This window comes from Canis lupus, chromosome 20, assembly GCF_048164855.1.
Source record: "Canis lupus baileyi chromosome 20, mCanLup2.hap1, whole genome shotgun sequence".
Lineage (NCBI taxonomy): Eukaryota > Metazoa > Chordata > Mammalia > Carnivora > Canidae > Canis > Canis lupus.
In genome coordinates, this window is record NC_132857.1 from 38650072 (window position 1) to 38676854 (window position 26783).

A 26783-nucleotide genomic window follows, 5' to 3' on the forward strand; every position below is an offset into this window, starting at 1 on the left:
ACTACTAAAGAAAGATTTCAAGTAAATAAAATAATGTCAAAGGCACAGAGTAAGGAAAAGCCAAAGACAAAATACTACCTTTCCTCTTCAGTCTGGAGATATCTGAATATAAAGGATAATCACTTCCTCAGAACAATGTGACAACTGCCTAGCCTGTAGAAAAATCTACATTTCATTACTATAAAAAAATCTTTCCACCTAGGGGGCACCTGGTGGCTCTGGGTGGGAAAAAAATCTTTCCACCAGAACTTAAATATATATTTTTAAATCTTAATTATATGGTCCAATAATGATACAGAATGATTGTAATACCTTAAACACACAGTGTAAAAATTTACAAAATGTTCCTTCCTCTTAAGATGAGATAGATGAATCATCTAACTCCCAAATGGGTCTAAAATGTTCAGGAAAGCGCATTATCTAAGTTCCTATTGTGCTACATTCTGAAGAATCAACACAGACAATAAATAAAGAGTATGAGCTGAATCACTATTGAAGAAAAGTTGCATTCATGATCTGAATTTGCTTGATAAAGGATCTTCAGCTAAAGATGAATCACAAATATACTTTTTTTTTTTTTTAAAAAATGGAGTATAGGAGAAGGAAAAAAGAAAAGAAATTATACTTTTCTCCAAGTTACGGTATTCTTCTAAATTCTTTTTAAACCAATATAAATGAATTGAAATTTATTTCACAATCTTTGACTAGAGTTTAAGTATCTGGTGTTAGGGAATGTCTACTGAATGCTGATTTTATCTTGCAGACATATTTCTCCAAGACATATAATAACTTACACACCTGAGTTGTTAAAATCAAATCAACCAAATAATCAGCAGACCAGATGACTTAACATCTTTAAATTCTAAAAAATTCTTGATCTTTGGAGTGGGAGTCAAAGAACACAGTTTCTAATATACTTTAAGTCCCAAGAGACCATCTTTCTATGTATTTTCTAAATCTTCCTACCTACTTAGGTGTGCACATATACATTTAATAACAGTTATTGTCACAATGGTGCTTTTATGAGAAAAAAGGCTTAGAGATGGTCACATATGAAGTTCAAGTTTAGTAGAAAAAAGGAAGGATCAAAAAGGAAAAAAAGATAGGTTATAACTGCAAAGAGTATTAGAATATTATTATTAATTGCCATTATGTATATCTGAAGATAATATAAAATATGGTATATGCTTAAATAACATACAAAAGATGAGTAAAAGTAAATTATTCCAGAATGAATTATTCATTAGGTAGAATCTAATGGTATAAAATAGAATCTCAAATGTATGAGTAGCTATAAACACAACACAAACTCCAAAAAAAGGAGAGGACATTTGTCTTAATAAGGCATGGGAAATTATGTTGCTAATAAGTAATTAATGCATGTTTATACTTATGCATTAAAAAAATAAAATATGGTTTCTCTTTCTTGGAATTTGTAGGAGTATTGTCACTAATAAATAGGAGAATACTGCTACTGATATTGGTATCAAAAATTTAACTTACATATTTAATAGATTTAATTTTTTAAAATAAAAAAAGAATTTGAGTTACTTTAGAAAGATTTAAGAATAACATGGTAAAGTAAATTAGGAGAAGAAAAAGGAAAATAAGTTAGAAAGGGAAATGGGTGTTAGTCACCATGGGTAAACTCCAGGTCCACCATATACTAATGCAACTAGTTAAAACACCATTATTTAAATGACTCGCAGTGCACATGAGAAAATGAGGCAGGTTTGCAGGAGAAGCACATGCACTAGTTAGATGAATCATAGATGTGTGTATGTGTTTGTGTATGAGTGTGTTTGTGTGTGTGTGTCTGTATAGAAACAGAGAGACAGAAAGACACTACACACAGGAAAAGACAGACTGTCAGGGAGAGAAAACACTTCTCACATGTCTTCAGAAAAATCACTGTGTGCTGGTGTGGATATCTCCAACACTTGCATAAAGTATGATATACTTCTGCCAATATTATTCTTAAATTATTTGTATGGAATATTCTCCATTTGCCAGGTCCATTCTCCAACTCTCTCCTTGTAGTTTCCAGAGGCTGGCCGCCACCGTGAGGCTGCTTTGCCAGTAGAATGCTTCTGTTGGAACTCCAAGTTTAAGAGGAGAGAGAGTTTGGGGTATTAATTCCCAGGACTCACTTCCTAACTAGGGTGTGGTTCGGCAATGACTGAATTGCTCAATCTGTGGACAGGTCCTCCTGGTCCATCCTGTTCTTCAGGTACAGGCCTCTTCAGGATTCATAATTGAGCCTGCACCGCATTCCTTCAGTCCTGAGGACAGTGATAGCTTTCCCCTATTGTAGACTCAAAGTTCTTTCCCATCCTCTGTGAGTTTCCTTCATTCTACTCACATTTTTGTTAATAGCCCCTTAATTAACTGCATTTCATTTACCCTTCTTGAGTGTATAATCTTTTTAAATTTTTAAGCTCTTAAAATCTCTAACTAGGAAGGCACAATAGTTTTCTAGTTAATTTCTATATGCCTAAAGCATTAAGTATAAAATATTAGAGATGTTAATCCTAAAACAAAATCAAGGAAAAAAATTAAAAGTTGGGTTTCCATCTTATGTGCAGCTAGATGAATGAAACTTTCTTTGATTCACACCATGGATGTATCTATTTTATTCATGTTTGCATGTTTCTGAGCTCATCCAAGTAATACTTATGGACAGAGTGACTAAATGCAGATGATCTAAAATTCATTTCTTATCCCTCTGTGACTTGGACTGAAACTTTCTACCAGAAACAAATGAGTAAAGAATGATTTCTATATAACTGAACCAAGGGAATATTTAAAAATATCAGTTTTGAAGTAAACTTTGATCTTGAGTTTTTCAATAAAAAATCATACATTTTGGTACATTTCACATGCTACAGGTGGTACTTACATGAGACCCTGAGGCAGAAAAGGCAAAGTTGTTTGGTGCATTGTATATATAAGGTATTACGTGACTCTACCCAAATTGTAGACCAAGTTCATCACTAAACCAACATCCTTGAATTACATTTAAGAGATTTTTCTCTACAAGATTCTTCCTCATTCTTAGTGGGATCTTGTATATTATTCTGTATACTCTCGATTTATATTTAAAGAGATGTGATAACTTTTTGCCATGGATTACTAACTTTATGATACTGTACTTCAAATATTACAGATATATACTTAACTTATAACCCAATAAATGACAACCGATTCTGTCTTTAAGAATTTTTGTGTTTGGTGACATTACTATATCTACGTGGTGAATCCACTGCAACCTCTTGGGTTATAAAATCAAGGTCCAGAATCACTACTCTTTCTTACACAGAAAGCTGGCTGTAGTAAAGTTGACTTCCATTTCAAAGATTTCAAAAGACTGATGAAAATAAAAAATTATTACTTTAAGGTGAGGTTACTCAGATCCAGAGAGAGGTAGAGTGAGTTATCCAAGCTCATGTCACGAAGTGGTGGAAGAGATGTGACTCAAACACTCCAGTTTGAGCATTAAACAAATCAGAGAAAAAGATAAGAGCTAAGATAAGACCACATAAAATACTAATGGCTTCCATAATTGCTTCATTTGTGATGAATACTTTCATGTTTGGTAGACAAAGTTCAGTAGAGTTCCTATCTGATTTAGTTAACTCTACTGCATTCTAAATATCAATTCCAAAGGCCCTGTAAGGATTTCTATCATGATCTGCATGAAATGCTCTATAACTTGAAACAGGCTTTACCGTATTTTCTCCCTCTGTTACCAACTAATTTTCTTTCTGGGCCTCATCTTTTCCTATTCATCTTTTCCATCAAAAATAGGAACAGGTTGTATTAGGTATTTATGGGTGCCCTTCCAGTGTAAACAGTCCATATATTTTTAATAACTTTACAAGTAGGGAAAATTTCCACACACTCTAGGCAGCACTGTCTGTGAAAATCCTCAACTGTGATAGAATTTCCCCAAATACATTAATGGAACAACTTTCTAATGAAATTTATATTTGAATCAGTCCCCCAGCACTGATTGTTGCTGGCATCAAAACAAAGTTTGAGCTTAGCCCCATATCATTCAATAGCATGAAAGTATTGTCCTAAATCAGCTACCTATTCCATCTCTAGGACCATTGTTAAATTTCAAAGGGTTGTACTATTTGAAAGAATACCCTTGAAGTTTAAGACCACTCTGAATTTCAAAATCCACATGATTATTTGATTCATTTTGTGTTATTGGAGATTTTACTAATATTGAAATTATGCTTCTGACACATAAAATGTGTCTCTTTTCTCTCCATTCTAACTTCTTAGATAAGAAAGCTTCTTATGTAGGATATTTTGAAACCATATCTCATTGTATTTCCCTGCCTGGGGAAGAAAGCTAGGGAATCACTCCCAAGCTATGGGGAGAATTTCTGCTAGAAATAAGTATACAAATTCTAGGAAGATTGTACTCATTTAAAGAGGACCATTTAAAAAAAATGGAGTAACTATTTTCAGGAAGAACATTCAATAGAAAATTATCCTTTGCCCCCATCTCCCTGTCACATCTCCTACAAAAAGTCTAATTCTCAACATTACTACATTTAGTTATTTGTGGTGCTGCTAATCACCTTGAAACTTTAAATGCTCCCTGGGAACAACAAGAAACACAGAATGAGTTCATTCCTGCACTAATGGGGCAACCTCATATTTATTTTCAAGTGGATTTGTTGAGCTGATCACATCTCTTTAAATTGCAACAAAATGATAATTGAAGTAAAAATAACCATTTCCAAGTAAAAGTAAAATGGAAATTGCATACCTTGATTTAAAGCTGTCGGGAGGCATGAGTTCCAAAGTATGAGTTGGTCCATATAGGTTTACAACATATAATTTGATGGTTGGATTCATTTGACCTGCCTTTGAGAAAATGAAGGTTGTAATACAAATATATTGAGCATTAAAATATATTGAGGAAAAAAAGAAAATGTGGTGTGATTCCTTTACAATTTTGTGTTAGAACAGGGAAAAAGTTTAATTTCTCTGAAGTAGAAATGATTTTAGATTCAACAACCTGATTGCCTCCAATTGTTTCTGTAGATTGCTGTTTCTCAAGCATTTTAGTCAGACAATTAAAGGTGATGGAAAATCAAGATGAGTTTATTCATTCGGCAGTGCTACTGTGTTCTTTCCCTAGAATGACACCAGGAGGGCTGGCTTTACAGAACAACTAGTAGAACAAGCTGCTACTTACATTATAGGATAAGAAATGCAATGAGAAAAAATCTTGGCTAATTAAAAAAAATAAGAAATATAAAAAATAAATAAGATTTGCCAATCTGGGTGGCACATGCTTAAAATTCCCCAATACCTAATCCATTCCATTGCATTAAGAATTCATAGGTTTACTTTCCTTTTTCTTTTCTTTTTCTTTCTTTTCTTTCTCTTTCTCTCTCTTTTTTTAGTTTTAGGGGTAGAATTTAGTGATTCATCAGTTGCATATGACACTCAGTGCTCATTACATCAAGTACCCTCCTGAATGCCCATCACCTAATTACCCAATACCCCCTTACTCACTTCCCCTCCAGCAACCTTCAGTTTGTTTTCTATAGTTAAGAGTCTCTTATGGTTTGCCTCTCTCTCCATTATTATTTTATTTTTCCTTCCCTTCTCCCTAGGTTTCCTTTTAAACTTTAGTGAATACTACATGGGGTGTTAAAGTGTACCTCGGAAAGTGGTGGCCACAGAGCAGTCTGCCCTCACTAAGTGCATAGTTAGATGAGTAGAAGGATTGTGATCATAGGTTATAGCTAGCCTAGAACATTAGTATATTTCTGGCTCATAGTTTATAGTGGAGGCACTACATGAATTATCTTACTAAATATTCTTACTTCTGTTCAAAGATGAAATTATACCCATTTTCCAGATAACAATGGAGAAGCTAAGCAAACCATGGAAGATGGATATCTAATAACTGAGGAAGTCAATATTTAAACCCAGGATTCCCTTCCCTGCTGTGGTTTTCCTTCAGTTCATTCCCAGGCAAAGGCCCCCAAAGTTTTTCTAAATATACTGTGAATTAGTAGGGGGCAAAAAAGGGATCTTTTCACCATATATCTCAAGCAGTTTGAATAAGTAAGAAAATGTTTACATCAATAAATGATTTATAGATTCAGTTGACTACTTGTGGTGCAGTGTGTTCCTAAACAAAGTACTGATGTGTCATTGGAGTGTGGCTGAGATTTCAGGAGAAGAGTATGTGAGATGTACAAAGAAAGTCAAGGAAATTAAAAGTGGGTCAAAATAGAAGACTGACAAGAATCAAAGGAGAATTATAAAAGTGACTTAAAGATGAGAAAGAAAAATCCATGTTCAGATAATTGGCATTGACAAAACCCAAAGTTGAACAGGACCAGAAGCAACAAAATATATTCCATCAATAGTCCATTATAGTCCTCAAGTACTGTGTTAGCCTGTTAAATACAACTAGTATGGCAGGGAAGACAGAGGGATGAATAGGTGGAGCCCAGAGGATTTTTAGGGCAATGAAATATACTGTGTGATACCATAATGATGGATACATGTCATCATATATTTGTCCAAACCTACAGGATGTACCACACCAGTAGTGAACTATAATGTAAACTGTGGACTTTGAGTGATTATGATGTGTCAGTGTAGCTTTATCGGCTGTAACAAATGTATTGCTGTAGTGAGTGGTACTGATATTGTGGGAGGCTCTCTGAATGTGTGAGTGCAGGGGGCATATGTACCTTTCTTTCAATTTTGTGGTGAAGCTTAAACCACTCTAAAAAATAAAGTCCTAAACAAAAATGACAAGCACATCTGTGGTGGTACATCATACACAAGTCAGAAGTTTTGAGCCAAATAAAGGAGTTAAGGAAATCCTTTACTGTAAAAACGCAAAGCTATAAAGAGATATTATGGAAATAGTTCATACAGTGAAGGGGTTCTTAGAAGATAAGCTATGATCCTGTCTCACAGAGAAGGCTCTGGTGTCAGATTTTATAAAGCTTTTCATTGTTCTAAAACCCTCAAATAACTGGGCACATTTGTCTTGGGCAATTTAGCCTCCTACCATACAAACTGAGTTCCCTTTCATATCACTCCCATTTCAATTGAACTTCCATGATCTTCCCTGAAAATATTGGCTTTATCCATATTTTTCAATCTAGCCATTTCTCTAGTTTGACCAGGTATATTAAAAATTAGAGCTGGGACATAATATTTAGTAGTGCCATTCAAAGTGTTGATCTTTGGCAGCACCCATCAGCATCCCCTGGAATCTTAGAAACACAAATCTGGGCCAAACACAGATTCAAAATTAGAATCTCTAGGTATATGGACCTAAGATTTTGTATTTTAACAAGACTCTCAGATAACCGTAATTGTGTGCAAATTTTATTTTTTTATCTTTTGTTTTTTGTGTGCAAGTTTTATAAGACACTGACACATGCCTATTTTTTCAGTAATATATTATTAGTAGTAATATATTATTACTAGTATATGTAGTAATACACACATATATATATATATATATATATGTATATACACACACACACACTAATATATATTACAGCTCAGTGGTTATCAAAGGTGTTAACCTGCATCAGAATTACCCAGAGAGCTCCTGGGTGGTATAGTGGGTTAAGCGTCCAACTTGATTTTGGCTCAGGTCATGAACTCAGGGTTCTGCATGAAGCCCCATAACAGGCTCTGTGCTCAGGAACCTGCTTGTCCTCTCCCTCTGATTTCCCTCCACTCATGCTTCTCTAAAGTAAATAAATCTTTAAAAATAATAAAAAAATAAATAAATGAATTACAGAGGGCTGGAGGGCTTGTTTAACAAGATTTAATCAGTATTTCTCATGTCATGTGACATGGGAATCTGTATTTCTAACAGTTTCTCAGATGAGGCTGATAGTGCTGGTAAAAATGAGAACTGGATTAGCTTAACCTATGAGTCAGAGAAACCTGGGTTTACATTTTGACTGCAATATACTGAATATAACTGGGGGCAAGATGTTAAAGATCCTTAAGTATTAATTTATTGGATTATAAAAAATGAGACGCTTCACTGAGAATATGTCTACAAGTCAGAAGTTTTGAGCCAAAGTAGGTTTCCTTTCTGTAGCTATAAATATCTTATAATTTTGTTATGTGGATTAACAAGATGATTATATATAAAAATGTCTAAAATTGGGGCACCTGGGTGGCTCAGTGGTTGAGCGTTTGCCTTTGGCTCAGGCCGTGATCCCTGTTTCTCCCTCTGCCTGTGTCTCTGCCTTTCTCCCTCTGTGTCTCCCTGCAGGGAGCCTGATGTGGGACTCGAGCTGGGACTCCAGGATCACCCCCCTGACCGAAGGCAGGCTCTAAACTGTGAGCCACCCAGGCGTCCTTAAAAAGTCTAATTTTTTTTTAAGTCTAAAATAGTATATAGTACTGAATTAAAAAGATAATTTCATTAAGACACTGATTTTTCTAGTTGGTGAAAAATTCTGCCTATTTTTAAAATTCTTCAGTTAGCTCATTAAGAAAAAGAGAAATTAAATTTGATCTTTTTGTCAGTTCTTTTCAATGATGAATAATTTTATTACATATTTTGTCAAAGATACATATGGTTATTACCATACTAAGGCAAGTATTTTTTAATGTCTGCAGCTTGGTATGTTTTTACCTGGATAGGATCACTGATATCCTAGCTTTTACAGGGAAACAAATTAAAAGTTGTGTATACATGTGGCCAATTTTAGACAAAAAGCAAACATCAGGCTGTTTCTAAATTTCAGCCATCCAACATTCTATAATCTCAATTAGATTTTTATCTCTCCATGGAGTTTTGAAATTAAGTGCACATTGCAAGTTCATTTGTACCTTTTAATATTTGGCTCATTTCAATAGTTTGCAAATTAGAAGAGTTCGTCTATTTGCTTTTTACAGTCACATTTGCCAGAAAGACTGCATATCTACAGAATCCTTCCTCTATGATTCTGAAACACAAGCCTCAATAATAATTAACCTTATTTTACTGGCAACTAAATTGTCATTAAACGAGATAATGCTTTAATTAAGAAGATTAACCTGAGGTTACTGACATAGAACTGTGCATCTCTTTTGTGCTGAATTGCTAATGATAGAGTATTTTATGAGTTCTGAATCATGCTGAATTAAGTAAAATACAATTGTATTTGTTTAGTGTAAGTATTTCATTAGTAAATCTGACCACATCGAGTATTTGCTACACTCATTTTAATCTAGTTTAATTTGAGGCACAATTTAGTGTGAACTCTGTGAATTACTTCAATGTATAAAGTACTACGTTTTGTAGGTTTATTACAAAAATAAGAGCAAATCAAAATAATACAGTTGTAAGTGGAAGAACTAACAGACATTTAAAAAAAAAAACAGAGTAGAAAATAATAAGACTTTCAAAGTTCAAGTAATATATCCAAAATGATACTGAAACTTACCTAAGAACAAGGATCAAGCCCAGACTGTTTTTTTGAGTCCTATTGTTTCATGTACCTGGGCCGGGATTCCTACTAAAAAACGCCTGAGCACTTAGGATTCTTTCTCTTGGCTTGTCTACTAGAATAGCTATCTTTATTTTACATTTAATACTCCTCAATTGTAGTCATTAACACATACTTGGGGCTTTTACCTTGTTTTACAAATCCTTATCTATCTATCTATCTATCTATCTATCTATCTATCTATCTATCTATCTATCTATCTAGATGTGAGACTAAGAATCCTGTTTATATCCCACCTCATATATAGCCAAGTCATTAGGAATAAATGGTGAAAACAGAGTTCCACATGAATTTGTTAACTTCACGTAAAGTTAATTTTGATTCCAGCTATGTCTTCAGAGATACGGGTTAACCTCTCATAGTTTTACAGGGAGGGGCAGATCAATAAATTTGAGTTATTTCCCTGTTCTCAAAAGAACTGTGACTTTTATAAAAGGACTTAGCCTTTAAGAGAGCTTGGTTTGTCCATTTGTAAACAGAGGTAATTGTGAGGGGGTCCAAATAAGGGAAAAAAAGGAAATGAAAACTGACTCTGAAAATATGAAGCCTATTATTAGCAAACATGACTTGTACAATAGCAAACATTAATTTAGGCCCAGTTTTACTATTAAGAAATATTAAATAATTAAATAATAACCTATTAGTAACAAAGTGTCTAGGTTTGTCAACCCAGCATCTTCTGAATTACATTTTCTCAGACATTACTATTTATCTATTTGTTTCTTAGTCTGTTAAAGTTATGAGGCCTAGGGGTGTCCAAGTTCAAGTGCCAGCAGCCCTTAACCGAGAAGGCAATTTGAAAATGCACGTATTGTGTAAGGCTCTTCTGTGTGAGTCCTAAAATCCCCACTCCTCTTGCGAAATGAATTATAAAAAGTTGTTCCTTCCCTGGGGCTGATTTTATTTGCTTTGTGCGGTGGACAAACTGAATAGTCGTATGTGAATATTTGCCTATTCACATACGCTTTTCATTATACCCCACTTTGTTTTGTATCTAAGTTGTCAGGTGAGGGGTGCCTGGGTGGCTCAGTTGGTTAAGCATCTGCTTTTGGCTTAGGTCATGATCCCAGGGTCCTGGGATCCAGCCCCGCCTTGGGCTCCCTGCTCAGCGGGGAGTCTGCTTCTCCCTCTGCCCACTGTCCCCCACGCTTGTGCTTGCTCTCTCCCTTTTTCTAATGAATAAATGAAAGCTTAAAAAATAAATTGTCGGGATCCTTGGGTGGCACAGCGGTTTGGCGCCTGCCTTTGGCCCAGGGCGCGATCCTGGAGACCCGGGATCGAATCCCACCTCGGGCTCCCTGGTGCATGGAGCCTGCTTCTCCCTCTGCCTGTGTCTCTGCCTCTCTCTCTCTCTCTCTCTCTCTCTCTGTGACTATCGTAAATAAATAAAAATTTTAAAAAAAAGTTTAAAAAAAATAAAAATAAATAAATTGTCAAGGTGAACTTTCATTATCGTAATTAAATCAAATGATGTGAGAATTAATACATTGGAGAAGTTTTCTCACTCATTCTCTGGGGGAAAGACAGGTACAGTTGTGTTACAGAGGAACAAACTTTCATTCGTAAAACAGGACTAAATCTATACTTGGAATTCATAAGTCATATACATGAAGTACAAGAAAAAATCTCTTGGTGAATATGATCATTTTGTTGTTGTTGTTAGGTCAGGTTGCCATTTTCTCCTGAACAGCACCGAGTACATGTGCCTAATTTATATCCAGCACTGAGTATATGTGCCTTCTAATTTATATCCAAAGAAGACCCTAAACATAATAATTCAAATCACAGGATCAGATTCCTCTCAACCCGGGTGTCCTTCTCAGCTATAGGCCAGTCAGTTAATACTACAATCTATGGAAGGAAGGTAAGATTGACAGGGGGAGAAACCCCAAAAACAAAAAAACAGGTGGTACAGAATCTCACAGAGGAAACATTCTTCTTATCCCTGATTCTCTATATTCAAGGCTGTTTTTCTCTCTCCTTCCCTCCTTCCCTCTTTCCCTCCCTCCCTCTTTCCCTCTATCCCTTCCTTCCTTCCTCCTTGTCCCACTTTAAGTAACTTGAGTCTGCTGGAAGATAGGAAAATAAAAGTCATGCCTACCCTAACCATGCCTTCACTGCAAGTATAGAATAATCTGTGTGATGGGTAATATGTCCAATACCTTGCCCAATTAATGTAATGTACAAGTTGAAAGGTATAAAACCTATTGTGCTTGGGAAACAGAAGAGTACAGCTCCCTAAAGGAATGGCTTAAAAATAGCTTCTAAATCAGTTAGCAGCCATCTCTTACCTGGTTAAGAGCTGAAATGTATAAAGTGGAGTTTAAAAAGTTTCCTATGGGATCCCTGGGTGGCGCAGTGGTTTGGCGCCTGCCTTTGGCCCAGGGCGCGATCCTGGAGACCCGGGATCGAATCCCATGTCGGGCTCTCGGTGCATGGAGCCTGCTTCTCCCTCTGCCTATGTCCCTGCCTCTCTCTCTCTCTGTGACTGTCATAAATAAATAAAAATGTTTAAAAAAAAAAAAAGTTTCCTATAAGACCTCTTTATGTGATTAATACACAGGCAGCCTCATTCATGAGCCTTTTTTCTTTGTAATATAAACATAGGATAAATGCATTTTAAAAAAGAGACCTCAAGTTATCAAAAACGCCATGCAAGAGAAAAAAATAGTTACACTCCAGATGCTTTTGCAACCTGCTCTCTACTTGAAAATAGTGTTGCTCACTGGGCAAGATTTCCATATTTGCCTCACTCAATAAAACAATTCTATCTATCTTAGCTACGCCTGGCTATGGCTCTACCCCATCATGTTATAAAGTATGTTCCAGAGTATGCTCTGCCAAAATAATGCTGATGTTAATACTAATACTAATAAATTCTTTATGCTTAGTCTCTTCTTTATCGGTGATTCTTTATGTTAGTCTATTCTTTATAGAGATTCTTTATGCTTAGTCTATCCCTTACTAGAGATACTTTATGCTTAGTCAATTTTTATGGGAGATTTATAATGCACATTAACATATAGTATATTAAGTGCTCTAAGAAAGCATCTGCAAGAAGTTGGATTTTTTTTTTTTTTAACAAGAATTTTCAACTTATTTGACCGTGGGACTTTTTCTTCCCTTATAATACCTAGTAACAACTATAATATAACAAATATTAACAAACAGAATGTACTTTGGAGAAACCTGTACCCTGGCATCGTTGCTGGCCCTCATCTCCTTTCTAACTGGGAAGGTGAGGGAAAACAAAAGAATCAAAGAAAAAAAATGCAGCAAAAGTGGCAGTTCCCAAGCCCTGAATCATCTCTACTTCTTCCTACCAGAACACTGTGTGCAGGCTATTGCAAGCTCTAAAAGAGGAGTCTGACCAGTAAGAAAAGCTTCTTTTTTTTTTTTTTTTTTTCGCAAAGACAACTTGTTCATGAACAAAGGATACTATCAATCTAGTTCTTGGTGTGGAGAGAGAGAAAAAAAAAAAAAAACTAGTACTTCCACGTTACTTACCTTAGGATATGGGTACTGCTTTCCTTTGGGATACAACGCTCCAGTAAATCGAGGGATAACCATGTTAGGCACCAACGAATCATTTATCATCAGGAAAGCAAGCCTTTCTCCATCTGGTGACCACCAGTGGGCAATGTGAGAATGCAGAAGTTCCTCTAGAATAAATGAGTATTATTAAAACCAACTGTAGAGATGTGGGCTCAGTGACCCACAAACATCTGTCCTTGAAACCTCCATTGCACATAGACATTTTTTTCTATACAATGTGTCAGATTTTGCTTTTATCAATGTCATAGAGAATTCTCTATTTCTGAGTTATCCTTTTAGTCACAGGATAAGAGATAGAATGGAAGGAAAGAATGATGAAGCAATGAAGCCAGGATTTCATAGACTGTCAGCAACATGAACAGGGAAAATGGAAGCACTATTGGAATAAAAACAATAAGAACAGTAAATGAACACTGAAATATGGCATAAAACCGTATTTTGTCACCATTCATTCACATTTGCATTCAGTCATATTTCCATCATCAAACAAGTTAAATATCCACTCTCTTCATTGAATAAGTCGAATCCCCTCTGGATTCATGAAACTATTTTAAGCTCTGAAGAAAGAGAATGAGAAATATATTGGATATCTTTCATGTGACCCCAGATCCACTCTTCATTTGTCTATACCTGCTTTCTGGTTCAGAAAATTAATATGGGTGAACTATAGCAAAAGGGCTGCCATGCCCTCCAGGGCACAGCCTTTATGGTACGATGGCAAGAGATTAGAAGGAGGAGAGTAAAGTCAGAGTATATATTCCCTTGGCTCTATCCTGAAATGTCACTTCAGTCTAGCTGCGTGCTTTAAATGATGTCACTATTCCTGTCAATGCAGTCTCTTCTGTGAAATTTTCTCCTTTTTTTTTTTTTTTTTTAATCTTGTAATGGCTCATCTCTGTGGTCACAGGGGTCATAGCTTGGTTGCTACTAGTCTAGATCATAGCTCAGTCCTTCATGATTTCACTTTGTAAATGTGGTCTCTTTATAAATAAAACTTCTTCAGATTACTGAATGTGCTAACTTCGTACCCTGACAGATACCATGATGAATACCAGTAAGAGACTCAGAAAAGGGAGTGGAATGTTGCTATATGTGTCTAATTTTATGGCTGAAGATGTCAAACCTCTAAATTCCCACAAACCTTCTTGCTGACAGAGGCAGCCTCTATCCAAGGGAGTTAAACATCCTCTGCATTAAGGCAGAGTGAAAGATAAATTCCTATAATGTTTAAGAGTCTGTATCCTTAGAGGAGAGTTTAGAGATCTAGTACCATAGCATTTACTGGGATAGTTTTTCTAAAATGAGAGAAAATTTGTTGGAATCGTACTTATGCAAAAGTAAAGTGGGAATAGACTCTTCAGATTTTGAATAACAACTTAAAACATATTCACATATGCTGTCCTGTTCTACTTCCCAGATAACCTATAAAGCTTTCTGTTCTGAGCAGAGCCTTTGCAGGATAGGACTATGCAGCAGATCAAGGCCATGGTACAACCTTCCCGCCCATCTTTACCTTGTGACCCAGCAGATAACAATGCTAATGTAATTGTGCATGGTAAACAGAGATGCTGTGTGGAGCTTCTGGCACTCACTATATGGCAATTAAAACACAGGCATTACAAGCTTTAAAGGAAGGCCATTTCCTCTTGTGCTGATAAATATTCTCCTTTTCAAAAGCAGCTCTACTGGGCTCTTGCAGAAACAATTAGCCTGACCACGGGATACCAAGTGGCTGTGGAACCCAAACTACCCATCATGAACTGACTGTTACCTCATTCATTCACTGACCATAAAACTGAATATATACAGCAACATCCCACCATAAAATAGAAGGGATTGGGACAGAATGTGTAAGTAAAACATCCAGAATATTGCATGTTCTGTTTTACCCTCTCTCTTCCAGCTCAAACTAAACCTCAAGATGTGCTTTTAATTTAAACTGGCAGGGCAAGAACAAAAGCAGACCTGGTTTATGGGTGTGTGTGTGTATGTGCTATACTTGGAGGGTCGAGAATTGGATAAGCTCTGTACTACAGCCTGAAGAGTGGCACTAAAAGACTAAAGTAAACATAAATTCTTCCAGTCGGCTGACTTTTGAACAAGATCTTTAGTTTCTCACTTCTTGTGGAAGGAGAATTGGCTTGAAGCATGGACCTATCCTGACTCATGCATAGTAACTAATAAAAGGCCTGACTGGGGTTATGGGAAGATGGAAATTAATGACAAGGAAGTATAGGGAAAGATAACTGCATCGACTTATCAAGAGGGGTAAAAAAAATGTAAAAATATGTAGATATTAGTGTCCTATTTAAATATCCACCAGAACACATCCATAGCAGAGTTGGCTCTGGATAATCAGATGAACAATATGACTACTGAGCTCATGTCAGTCTGCTTTGGCTACTGACAAGGCTTTGACTACCTGCCAATAATAGGGGCTGTCATTAAACTTGATATGGCATTATTTCGCAGCAGGACCAGCTGGCTACCTGGTGGCAGGCAGATTACACAGGAAGCATTCCATCGAGAAGGGGTAGCATTTTGTCATTACAAAGATAGACACATAGTCTAGTATAGCTATGCCCCTGCTGCTTGAAATCCTGTTACCACTGCTCTTCATGGATTTACAGAATAGCTTATCCATCACCACAATAACCCACACTACATCACCACCCAACAGAAAATATTTTATGGCAAAAAGAAGGTTAAGAAGCTTGGACCATGAAATTCACTGTTCTCTATTAGCTATATACACCTGGCTTGATGGAAGCACAGACTAGTCTCTCTCTTTCTCAGTTTTGACCCTATAACAACCTTGAAGTCTGGATGTCCCCATACAGCATGCAAGTGTCACTCTTGCATAGCCAGAAAGCAAATGGTAGAAATGTAGCATTCTCTATCACTATCACACCATTACCCCACAGGATATATTTTGTTTCTTCTCTTCATGATAAGGAGATCAGTGGGTTTAGAAGTCCTAATGCCTAAGGGTGGGAATGTCATACTTCTGCTCCTTTGAATTAGAAGCTGAAATTCCCCCCTGACCATGTAGGGCTCGAAAGGACTGGGGGAAAAAGAAACTAACAGAATGCATAGTCACTATTTGTCTGATGCTTAAGCTTATCTGCCAGGAAGAATGTGTGTCTTCACTATATAAAAGAGAGCAAAGAAGAGTATGTCTGGACTCAGCAGATTCACAAATACTCCTTTGTCCAACTAGATCTCATTTTCCAATTCTACATTTCCACATTTCAAATTCCATTTCAATGGAAAACTGAAATTGTAGGAACCTAGGAAAAAGAAGCAAAGGAATAAGATTTGGCAGGGATAAAATTTTGGTTTGATCCCACCAGGCAAATGACCTGTATAGTCAAAATGCTGGCAGAAGGTAAAAGGAAAAAGGAATGAGTAGTTGACAGAGGGAACCAGGATTACTAGTTAAGGCCCTATGGCGACCTTATTTTTTTTTTCTTAATGGGGACATTTGCCCCAAAACCTTACATGAAAACAAAAGTGTTGGCTGTAGTTAAAAATTTCAGACAGATATATAAACTGGACTAATACTACTCTACAATGAAACAGTAGCAGATGGAACTTCATGTCTTCTTTCAGGACATGAAATTTTTATTTGAATAAATAATATCCCCATGATCTCTGAGTTTTTGTTGGCTATGGCCAGTGTGAAACCAGACAAATCAAATGAAGAGAATAAAGTTAGTGCACGGTATTTATTCTCTTGGTTCTCACCTGTTAGAAACATGTGTGTCTGGCTATGTTCCTCAGCCAAAACTTACTGCTTCTGTTACTGCAGAAACTATAGGATTCCCTCCTTCTAGGTTCTAGTAACAGCTTACCCTTCTCACTGCAGTTGTTAATGACGAAATCATTACTAGCTACAAGTTGCTACATAACCCTTTTCTTTGACAAGTGGCCCCTTCATAGATAAAATTGTGTATATTCCTTTGAATGGTCCATTGTTTTTCAAATTGTAATCCTGACCCTGACTTGTACAAATTACTTAAAATTCGTATGAGGAGACATAAGTCATCCACATGACACGCTGAGGGAAAAAAAATGCTGAACCCAAACTGAGTATAAACTCTTGGTCTCATGAGCCTTGAAGGTACAGAGAGATCAGATTGTGTTGTCTAAAATCAACACTCAGGGTTCCTAAAGAAATGAGCTGTATCCTAGGTGCTTAAGTATGTGTGTGCAAGTACTTCCCAAGAGTAAGAATGGCCCAGATTTGAGAGCACCATTCAGCAGAAACTAGGTATCACTACTCTACTTTATTTTAGAATGATCTATGCCTAAAGTTGTTCCTCACACAAATGTTAAAATAGTAAAGTCGTACACACAGAGAGTTATATGACTTCCTTCAGGTCCCAAAATAAAGCTAACTGAAATGGGAAGGAGGTAAACAAAAGAATCTTTAATATGCATCTGCCTAAGATTTCTCTTGGATAACACACACAGTTCTTCAACTGTAACTAATAAGGACTCTTACTCATGGACTGAAACTTCCTGTGTTAATTATATTAGATTATTTACAAATAATGCATTTCTACAAATTGCATTCCATTCCATGTCAATGAAGGTTTGGTTCTTCTTTGTCTTTATTACAATGATTAGAGAATCTCACTGCAGAACAGATGGAGTTTTCAACACATGTTGTTTTATATCAAAGACACTTAAAAACATAGCCTCAACACAAAGTACTTACCGAAAACTAATATATAATCATTGCATGCAGATTAACATGCTACTCTGGAAAGTAAGCTGATTTTATCCATTTATAGTTTATCAATTTAGGCAGATAAGATTTCCTGAATATGCTGCTGCCAGCCATATGGGTCTATGGTTTATTTTCCCCCCTTTATTTTCTGTATCTCACTGTCATGTTTCTTAAAAGAATTGTCTATATGCATAACCTTCTCACTTCCTGCTTACACCTCTATCCACTGCAATCTTGCTTTTGGTACCACAAATTAACTGATTTTGCTCTTATCAATTTCTGGTAGCAAATCCAACAGTAACTATGGGATCTTTAGTTTGTTTGACCTCCTGAAACTCAGCTTTATTAGTCTATCTTCCTCTGGCTTCCATGGCTGCATCTCTAATTTTTTTTTTTCTTTTTCCTGTCATAGTCCAGTTTTACTGGGATTTAGTAAGTGCTCAATAATTATGTAGAATCAATGAATGGATGAATGTAATTTCCTGTGTCCAAGACAAGTCATAAAAAAGTGAAAGTAGGTATTTTGCACTATTCTTTGTAAACAACCAAAAAATGTAACAATCTCTATCTGTTGATAAGGATATTGTTTATGCTGTCATTTTTTTCTCTCACTTTTCTATTCTTGTAATTCTTTTATTTATTTATTTTTATTTTTTTATTTTTTAAAATTTTTTATTTATTTATGATAGTCACAGAGAGAGAGAGAGAGGCAGACACACAGGCAGAGGGAGAAGCAGGCTCCATGCACTGGGAGCCCAAGTGGGATTCGATCTCGGGTCCCCAGGATCACGCCCTGGGCCAAAGGTAGGTGCCAAACCGCTGCACCACCCAGGGATCCCTATTCTTGTAATTCTTAAAGCTCAGTGCAAATACCATTTGTTCTATGAAGACACCCTATATTTCCCCATCCCATTAGACTTAATTCCTACTTACATTTCTAGTTGGAATGTAGGCATGTAGTTCTATTTATCATGCTCCAAATGGTTGCTTATGTAAAAGGCGTTTACAGTTTTTCATTCCACTAAGTTGGAAGTGTATGAAACATAGAAATCCTATTCCTCTTCATACTGCTCTCAGGTAATGTTGGAAAGATATATGTACTCAATATCCTGAACTGAATATCACAGAAGAATTCCTTAACAACACATTTGTAAATCATTTAGGCACATTAGTTCCAATATTTTAAATGCTCATATAACTTAAAGTGATAGTCATTTTTTGTTTCTATTTAATAGATTCAATACTTTATGGAAATTTTCAAAGTTGTAGACTTGGTAGCTGTGAACTCTGTTTTTTTAAACAAAACATTCATCTGATATTTTATTTAGCTAACTTACTACTTTAAATGTTCCAATTCATATGAATGACATTAGATGCATTTTATGTGAATTGTGTTTAAAATGATGTTTCATTTTAAGTATGTTTTATTTTTCTTCTGAATTTCACTGACTCTCTAAAACACATTTTATTTGTCTTTACTTTCCTTAGGAGTTGAATACTACTAGAAATAGAAACAAGGAGAGTTTACAATAACACTTTTAAAGACTTTAAAAAGTCAACATAAGTGCCTGTGATTGGGATCAAGAGCCACACTCACAGATTGGCCTAGACCTAAAAAGTTTAAGCCATGCCTTTAAAATGTGCCACAAAAAAACACTTTATTGTCTTTTATGTGACTCCTTCTCAAATCTTTTTTTTTTCAAATATTTTTTCTATGATATTTATAAAAGGCAAATTTCAAATAAAGAAAGTGGAAATGTTATGTGTTACTTCTTGATTCTTCCACACATACTAATTCAGATTGTAGTTGATTTTTGTAAAGTAACAAAGAAGGAAATCTCCACACTAGAGTATCTCACACATACCTGTTGAAGATCATATGCATCCCTAGTAGATGTCACTGTGTTGTGGTGAGTGAAATAAAGGGAAAAGAGGAAGCCTGGAATCTGGGAGTTTTTAGCACCTTTGGAAAAGCAAAATGGTATTGGGAGATGAAGGTACATGTGGGACTCTTGAAACATAGGTTGGGGATGATGCGTGAGGGAAAAATCAATAACATCTGAATGGCCTAAGTCCCTGTATCAAACCTTAACACTGATTCCCTTGATATAACCTACCCCTTCTCTTGGAAATAAAGCAAGAATTGAAGTCAGTCCATGGTCAATAGGGTTCAGAGTCCTTGGCTGAGGAAACAGATCAGTGAAATCTAATGGCTTAGGTCCATAATGTATATCATCCGTTAGGGAATGAGGAAAAGCACTGAATTCTAACAGGTAGAGTAGACCAGGATGAAGTGCTGGCTTTGAGGACACACATTCAGGTGCCAGCTCCGGCACTCATGAGCTTTGAGGCCATGTCCAAGTCACCTGTCTCCTTGGGTCTTGGTTTCTTCAGTAAACGATTAAATATGCTAGCATTGTGAGGATTCATCACATAACACATTTAGGATTTGCTAGTATACCTACAACATAAGAGCCAAAAGGATTGAGTTTATTTTGGATAGCCAAAACTTTAATTTTTCCAGAGTTTTTGTCCTATTAGTCCTACCTATCCCCTAACACAGTGTTCATTCTCCACCCAAATATATAGAATTTTATTCTCTAATTAAGAAAATAACTGTCAGATAATGGTCTTTAAATTCTCTTCTGACATTTTCTAAAAAATGTAATGCTATAAATTATATAAAGCCTTACATAAAGGACAGAGGCCCAGGGCATGCTGTTCAGTTGGCAAGGTAGTATATTCTATATTAAGTTAACTTAAAATTTCTTCCATGTGAAGGATCACAGTTTGTTACCCAAAGTAGCAAGCCAGCACACTGTGAAGCACCGTGTCCCCACTGAAACCCACCACTCTTATGAATGCCTGCTCACTGTGTCTGTTACTAGTGACTCAAACCAGAACCCAAAGAATCTTTCTTGACTTCCTCTCATCTGCACCCCAACCATTTAACCACTACAATCTATCTATTCACTGCCTCATCAATTTTAGAATTTTCTCTCCTTCTTACTGCTTTAATCCGAGTAATATTGCTCATTATCTCTCAGCAGAACTTAGAAAAGCCTCCCAGCTGCTCACTGGTTCTTTCTGCTTTTCAATCCCAGCTTTGTACTGTAGTCAAAATGATCTATTTATATGGAAGATATGATATTAACACTCCCTTATTTGAAAAGCTCTATTAGTTACCCATTTACTAGTGGAAAAATAATTGAAATCCCAGGTTATTTTTAGGGTCCCTATCCCTTGGTTCTTGCTGCCTTCCTTTTTCTCAAATTTTATGACCCAATAATACCGAGCAGACTTTAGTTCTCAAGGCACACACCATGCTATTTAACTTAGCTATGCTTTTGCAAGCTCTTAACCCTTGCTTAGATTTCCCTACCTACTTTCTTCTTTAAAAAAATATATTTAAAATCTCATTAGTTAACATACAGTGTAATATTGGTTTCAGATGTACAATATAGTGATTCAGCATTTCCATAGAGCACCCAGTGCTCATCACAGTGAGTGGATTCCTTAATCCCAATAACCTATTTAACTCATCCCTCCACCCACCTTCCCTCTGGTGTTTACCAGTTTGTTCTCTATAGTTAGGAGCCTATTTCTAGTTTCCTTCTCTCTCTCTCTCTCTCTATTTTTTTTCTTTTGCTCATTTGTTTTGTGTCTTAAGTTCCACATGAGTGAAACCATATTATATTTATCTTTATCTATTGACTTATTTCACTTAGCATAATACTCTCTAGCTCCTTACATGTTTTTGCAAATGGTAAGATTTCATTCTTTTTTTATGGGGGAGTAATAGTCCATTGTGTGTGTGTGTGTGTGTGTGTATATATATATATATATATATATATATATATATATATATATATATATATATATACATATATGCTATTCTTCTTTATCTATCCATCAGTCGATGGACACTTGGGCTATTTCCCTACCTAGTTTATTCTTATAGTTCTTAATCTTTCAGGCTCAACTCAGAGGGTTTCTCCTTTAGGAAAATGTTTGCAAATCCCTAGAATGGGCTAAGTCTCCTTTGTTCTTTCATAGAATTCTGTGTTTACTGTGATTTGACTTCTGGCCACACTCCACTGACTGACATCTGGGTCTCACATAGTAGCAACAATATTTTGAAGATAAAGTGTATCTCTTACCTAGCTCCTCTCTGTAAGAAATGGTTAGTTCTTGCTACCTAGACTCCTGGAATTACCCAAGTTTCAAGTTTGTTCTCCACTTATTTCTTTAATCTCTTGAGCCATCTGAGGCTGGCTCCTTCAACAATTTATCCTTTTGAAATAAGAAAGCCAGAGTCAGCTTCTGACGCTTTGAATGAAAGAACCCTACTTATCAGTTTGTGTTTGAATTTTTAAAAATCTATAGCGTAATTATTGTTGATATTTTCAAAGTAGCTATCACTACTCCTCAGAATAAATTGTGGCCTCTAAAATACTTTATTATTTGATGCTAGTATATACATAGAAAATATATAAGCATACATGTACACATATGTGTATAAATCCCAAAGGCTACAGTGTCTCTTCATTAGTAAAATAGCTCCACCCAGCTAAATGTTTTTCTTTATGAAAGTACTTTGTTTCTTATTATATCTCAGCACCCTTACAAATACTTGGAACATAGTAAGTCTTTAACAATGTTCAATGACAGAATGGATGAATAAATGAATAGGCAAGTGATTTACTTTTCTTATAGAATTAAAAATATTGATTCTGAGATAGAAAGATTTCATTTGCCAATATTGCTCAATAAATAAAATTTATTTTCTAGATGAGCCTTAGCTTTATAATTTCTAATCAAATATGACTAGCTTATTTTAAATCTTGACATATTTTGCCAAGATCAGTTGCAGAGTCTGAAACTTAGGTATTAACCTCACACCTTGAGTCTTCCCCGGAAATCTGTACCCACAACCCAGCTGATAATTGGTGCATGATCAAGCTGGATAGAGGTTTTCATTACTTGGTTCCTTTTTATATTCTCAGCTATCATGAAAACTTGATTCAATAGTTATTGCAAATAATTCTTTAGGTGGGTTTTATTTTGCTCCCCATGCAATGGCTTTTAAAATGTGACAGACTGTTCTTAATGGGAATGACTAAAATCAAGTGGCTTTCATGCATTTTTTGAGCAGTAAAAGTTTTTGTTTCTTCTTTTCTATAGTCAGAAAAATTTAGCATCTAACTCCAGAGTTGACATAAGATCATTATTCACTTTCATTAGCTAAGCATCACCAAAATAAAATCTATGTAGCCTGAACAAAATGTATGTGTATGTATGGGTGTGCCTACAAACACACACACACACACACACACACACACAAAATGTGGTAGATGTGAATCACAACCAGTTGAAATATGAACACATGCAAAGACATGAAAGCATGAAGGCAGTTTTGAGAGGAAATAAGAGGAAATGGAGCTCTAAGTATTGTTCTAGAATGAACATTTCTCTCACAGATTTTGTATAAAAACAGGTCATCTGTGTTCTATTGAAACAAAATCTAGTCAACTCACCTTCATATAACCAGTCAGCAATCCCATTAAAAATAATTCCTTCTTTTCCAGAAGATGTCAGTCTCAATGAACTACTCTTTATGTCAGGTTGATAGTAGATATTATTTTCAAAAATATAAATCTGGATCCAGAAACATATAAAACAAACCAAAAAATGTAACACATTAGGAAGCTTTCTAAGTACTCATACTATAGAATAATTGCTGAAGAGCCAAGTGTTGTATTGTTTGCCTGCTTTTAGTTTGTCTTTATTTAATACCTACATTTGCATCGCTTTCAGTTATTAATGGCTGTTGCCTTATCATATCAATATCAAATTGTCATTTAGAAATTACACAGTACCAATACTGAAGCTTTTAAATCCATAGTTTCAACAACAATTGTTCATCTGCTTAATCCCTTTTTATGCCACAAAAATGATTTGGGTTTGAGCTAACACTGCATACTTAAGAGACTGATAAACTATGATAGATGTCACTTTAGTAATAGCCAACTCACAGCTGAAAAGTTTCAATTTGGGATCTTATTACAAAAAAGGATTTGTTCATCAATAAAATAGTCTCTACAGAATCTTTCTGATTCCATCCAGCTCGACTCACAAATACTCTGATGAAAGCAAAGGGTGGCAAAATTCCTTTGAATTGATAAATGGGACACACCTAGCTATGCCCCACTCTTCACTGGCAGTTCTTTTCTAACTAGCATAGCAGTAATAGTAACTGTGTGCTTGAGAGTTCAGGAGAGGCTTTTAATTTCAACACATCACAAAGCATTCCAAAATAATATTAGGATCAACAATAGCCCCCACAACAGGAACAACAGAAATTAAACAGGCTCTGTCTATACAAAATAGAGATAATTCAGGATAAAATTATTTAAAATCCATGTTCAAATATATTTAATGCCAAACATTTCAAACTACTGGCCTGTATGATAATATAACCTTCAGAGAACCATGTTTTGTCTATATGTTGGGGCAGTAGAATATTGTCTAATGGAAGCCAAATTACTATCTACATTGAACATTCTAAAAAGGTAGAAGATGTTCTAGAGGCCTTGTGTTCTAGCATGCTACAGGACCATTACATAATAGCAAACAGAGCAAACGCCAGGACTTCTGATATAATCCTCTAATTATGAGATCCTAGATTTTAAATCTCAGTGTGCAAAATGATGAAAGCAATCTTAATATCCAGAAAATTTCATTGATATTCTACTTTGATTATGGTGATTTGGCAAGTATGTAACAATGAGCAGATCTAGTTAATCATTTCAACACTACATGTCATTTATATCATAGGTGAGAATGCCAAAATACAAATTTTTGAGGGGTGGGGTAGGGAGAAAGAAAGCTTTAACAGGTTGTTTAAAAGAGAGGGCTTTATAACAGGCAGCCTAAATTTAATATCCAAGTGACTCTAATAATTTTCCTAACCTTTTAAAATCTCAGTCCTCTCCTTTTATAAAATGTGGATAAGTCTCACACCTGCCTTAGAGACCTGTTGTGAAGCATCCATGACGTGATGAATATAGAGCATATAATACATGTGACTGTTACTACAGATAGATAATTTGGTTCAAAATTCTAAGCTTTATGGAGGTTACAAATTCTAAATCAAAATAAACTTATATGGCTTAAGCCAATGTATAAATTGTCACAAACCATTGACCAGTATTACATGTTATATTGGTAAAATATGGACCAGGAGTAATAGAATACTAACAGCAGTAGTTTTAGTACCAATAGTGGGAAGAGGAGAGGTAATAACAAATGATATTTACTGGTTTCCCTTCATTTAGAAAGTTTTCAAGTGACAATAGGAAATAAGAAATAATTATTGAAACGGTGTGGGTCATATGTAGCCAGAAGTTTGAGAACTATTATCTCAGGGTCTTAAAACTGGATAGAAGGTGGTCTTATTTTTTTTTTTTAAGATTGATTTTATTTATTCATGAGAGACAGTGCGAGAAAGCGAGAGCGCAAGAGTGCGAGAGTGAGAGAGAGAGAGAGAGAGAGAGAGACGCAGAGACACAGGCTGAGGGAGAAGCAGGCTCCAGGCAGGGAGCCGACATGGGACTCGATCCTGGGACTCCAGCATCATGCCCTGGGCTGAAGGTGGCGCTAAACCACTGAGCCACTCAGGTGTCCCAGAAGGTGGTCTTAATTACAACTTCTTGTAATGGAGAAAAAAATATTCACTTTATTCTAGCCATCTAAAGCTTAAGCTTTACATCTTTTGCATACTACCTTCTTTTGCCTTTCACAAAGAGAATGTGAAATAGGCACACAAAGTCTTCCTTACTTGGAAGGAATCCTCTTTTTGTATCTGAACCTTCTATTAGGACTTGTGAGCAGTAACAGTTCAGATCATCCACACCCAGGCTACTTAAGCTCATATGGCTATTCCAAGGAGCAGAGGTTACTTAGTCCAAACTAATATAGCTCCAGATCCTCAGCTTTCTGAAAGGAACAAACTCTAAGTCAAAACAATTGATAAAACCTCCACGATTCTAGCAGATGTATAAATTATCCAAAACCATTGACCAGTAATTACATTTATATTTGAAGAACAGATTGGGTGATATTCAGAATCCATATGAAACTGACATCTGCTTCAATGTAAAAGAACAAGCAATATGGAATCAGAATTTTAATGCCATTTGCTGAAAGCTGCAATACCAGGGAATGTCCATAAGATCTTTTTTCTGTGGACAAAAAACTAGTGACATTAGTGACTGCCTTCATGAAAGTGTACATTTATAATCTTATAACTTCTTTTAAAAAGCTAAAGTTTTTCCTTGGATTATATTAGTTTCAAATAATAGCACAAACTCTAACTACTAGCTTAACAATATGAGAAGTGCAAATATGCACTCTGATGAAATTAAACTGGATCCAAATGCCAATCATCAAGGACTGCAACTAGATTTAAATCACATTGAAAACATGACAAACACTAATGCCATTTATCCTAATGTTGATTAAGCTGTCATAATATTTTTGATGCCATTAATTAATGCCGTCAAAGAGCCACCTAAATAACAAATAGGAATACATTAGCTATTTGACCATTTTACTCTTCAATTTAGATAGCAAGCCAACTACCTAGTTTTTCAAAATCAGTGGTCTTAATGTACTTAAAAAATAACTCAAAATTGGTAAAGTTGCCAGAAAGGGAACAGGAAGCCAACTGAAGTACTATATGCTGAATCATGATATTCAAGAAATACGTAATAAATGTTCTAAGAAATTAGTCAATGTATTAGTTGATATTGTTCATTAACAAGTGATTGGACACAGCAGTGTCACTGCTTTGCAGAAGTTTATATATAAAGGCCAATTTTTCACCTTTTCTTCCCACTGCCACAATCAACAGGAATACTTCTGATGGTGGACACCTCAGAAGCCTGGATTTCTGGGTGAAGAAAGTTGGAGTA

At 35.7% G+C, this 26783-nt stretch overlaps 1 protein-coding gene and 1 long non-coding RNA gene across 8 annotated transcripts in view; one reads left to right on the plus strand and one right to left on the minus strand.

The window, feature by feature from the left end:
* Nucleotides 1-26783, plus strand: part of LOC140611887 (uncharacterized) — a 160596-nt gene that overhangs the window by 95631 nt on the left and 38182 nt on the right. Inside the window, exons 4-5 of one of the 4 annotated variants that reach the window (XR_012013201.1) lie at nt 18498-18612; nt 19297-19570. The exons of 2 other annotated variants lie outside the window; for them this stretch is intronic. This is a non-coding gene — a long non-coding RNA (uncharacterized lncRNA). Of the gene's footprint in view, nt 1-18497; nt 18613-19296; nt 19571-26783 lie in introns of those variants that run through there. One more of the 4 variants, XR_012013202.1, reaches the window with a different exon arrangement.
* DPP10 (dipeptidyl peptidase like 10) overlaps nt 1-26783 on the minus strand; it is a 1275784-nt gene that overhangs the window by 87099 nt on the left and 1161902 nt on the right. For all 4 annotated transcript variants that reach the window (XM_072788965.1, XM_072788964.1, XM_072788966.1 and 1 more), the window contains 3 exons: nt 23346-23466; nt 13026-13180; nt 4787-4884 (listed from right to left, as the gene is read on the minus strand). In XM_072788965.1, the coding sequence (XP_072645066.1) occupies nt 4787-4884; nt 13026-13180; nt 23346-23466 (374 nt within the window). The remainder of the gene's footprint in view (nt 1-4786; nt 4885-13025; nt 13181-23345; nt 23467-26783) is intronic.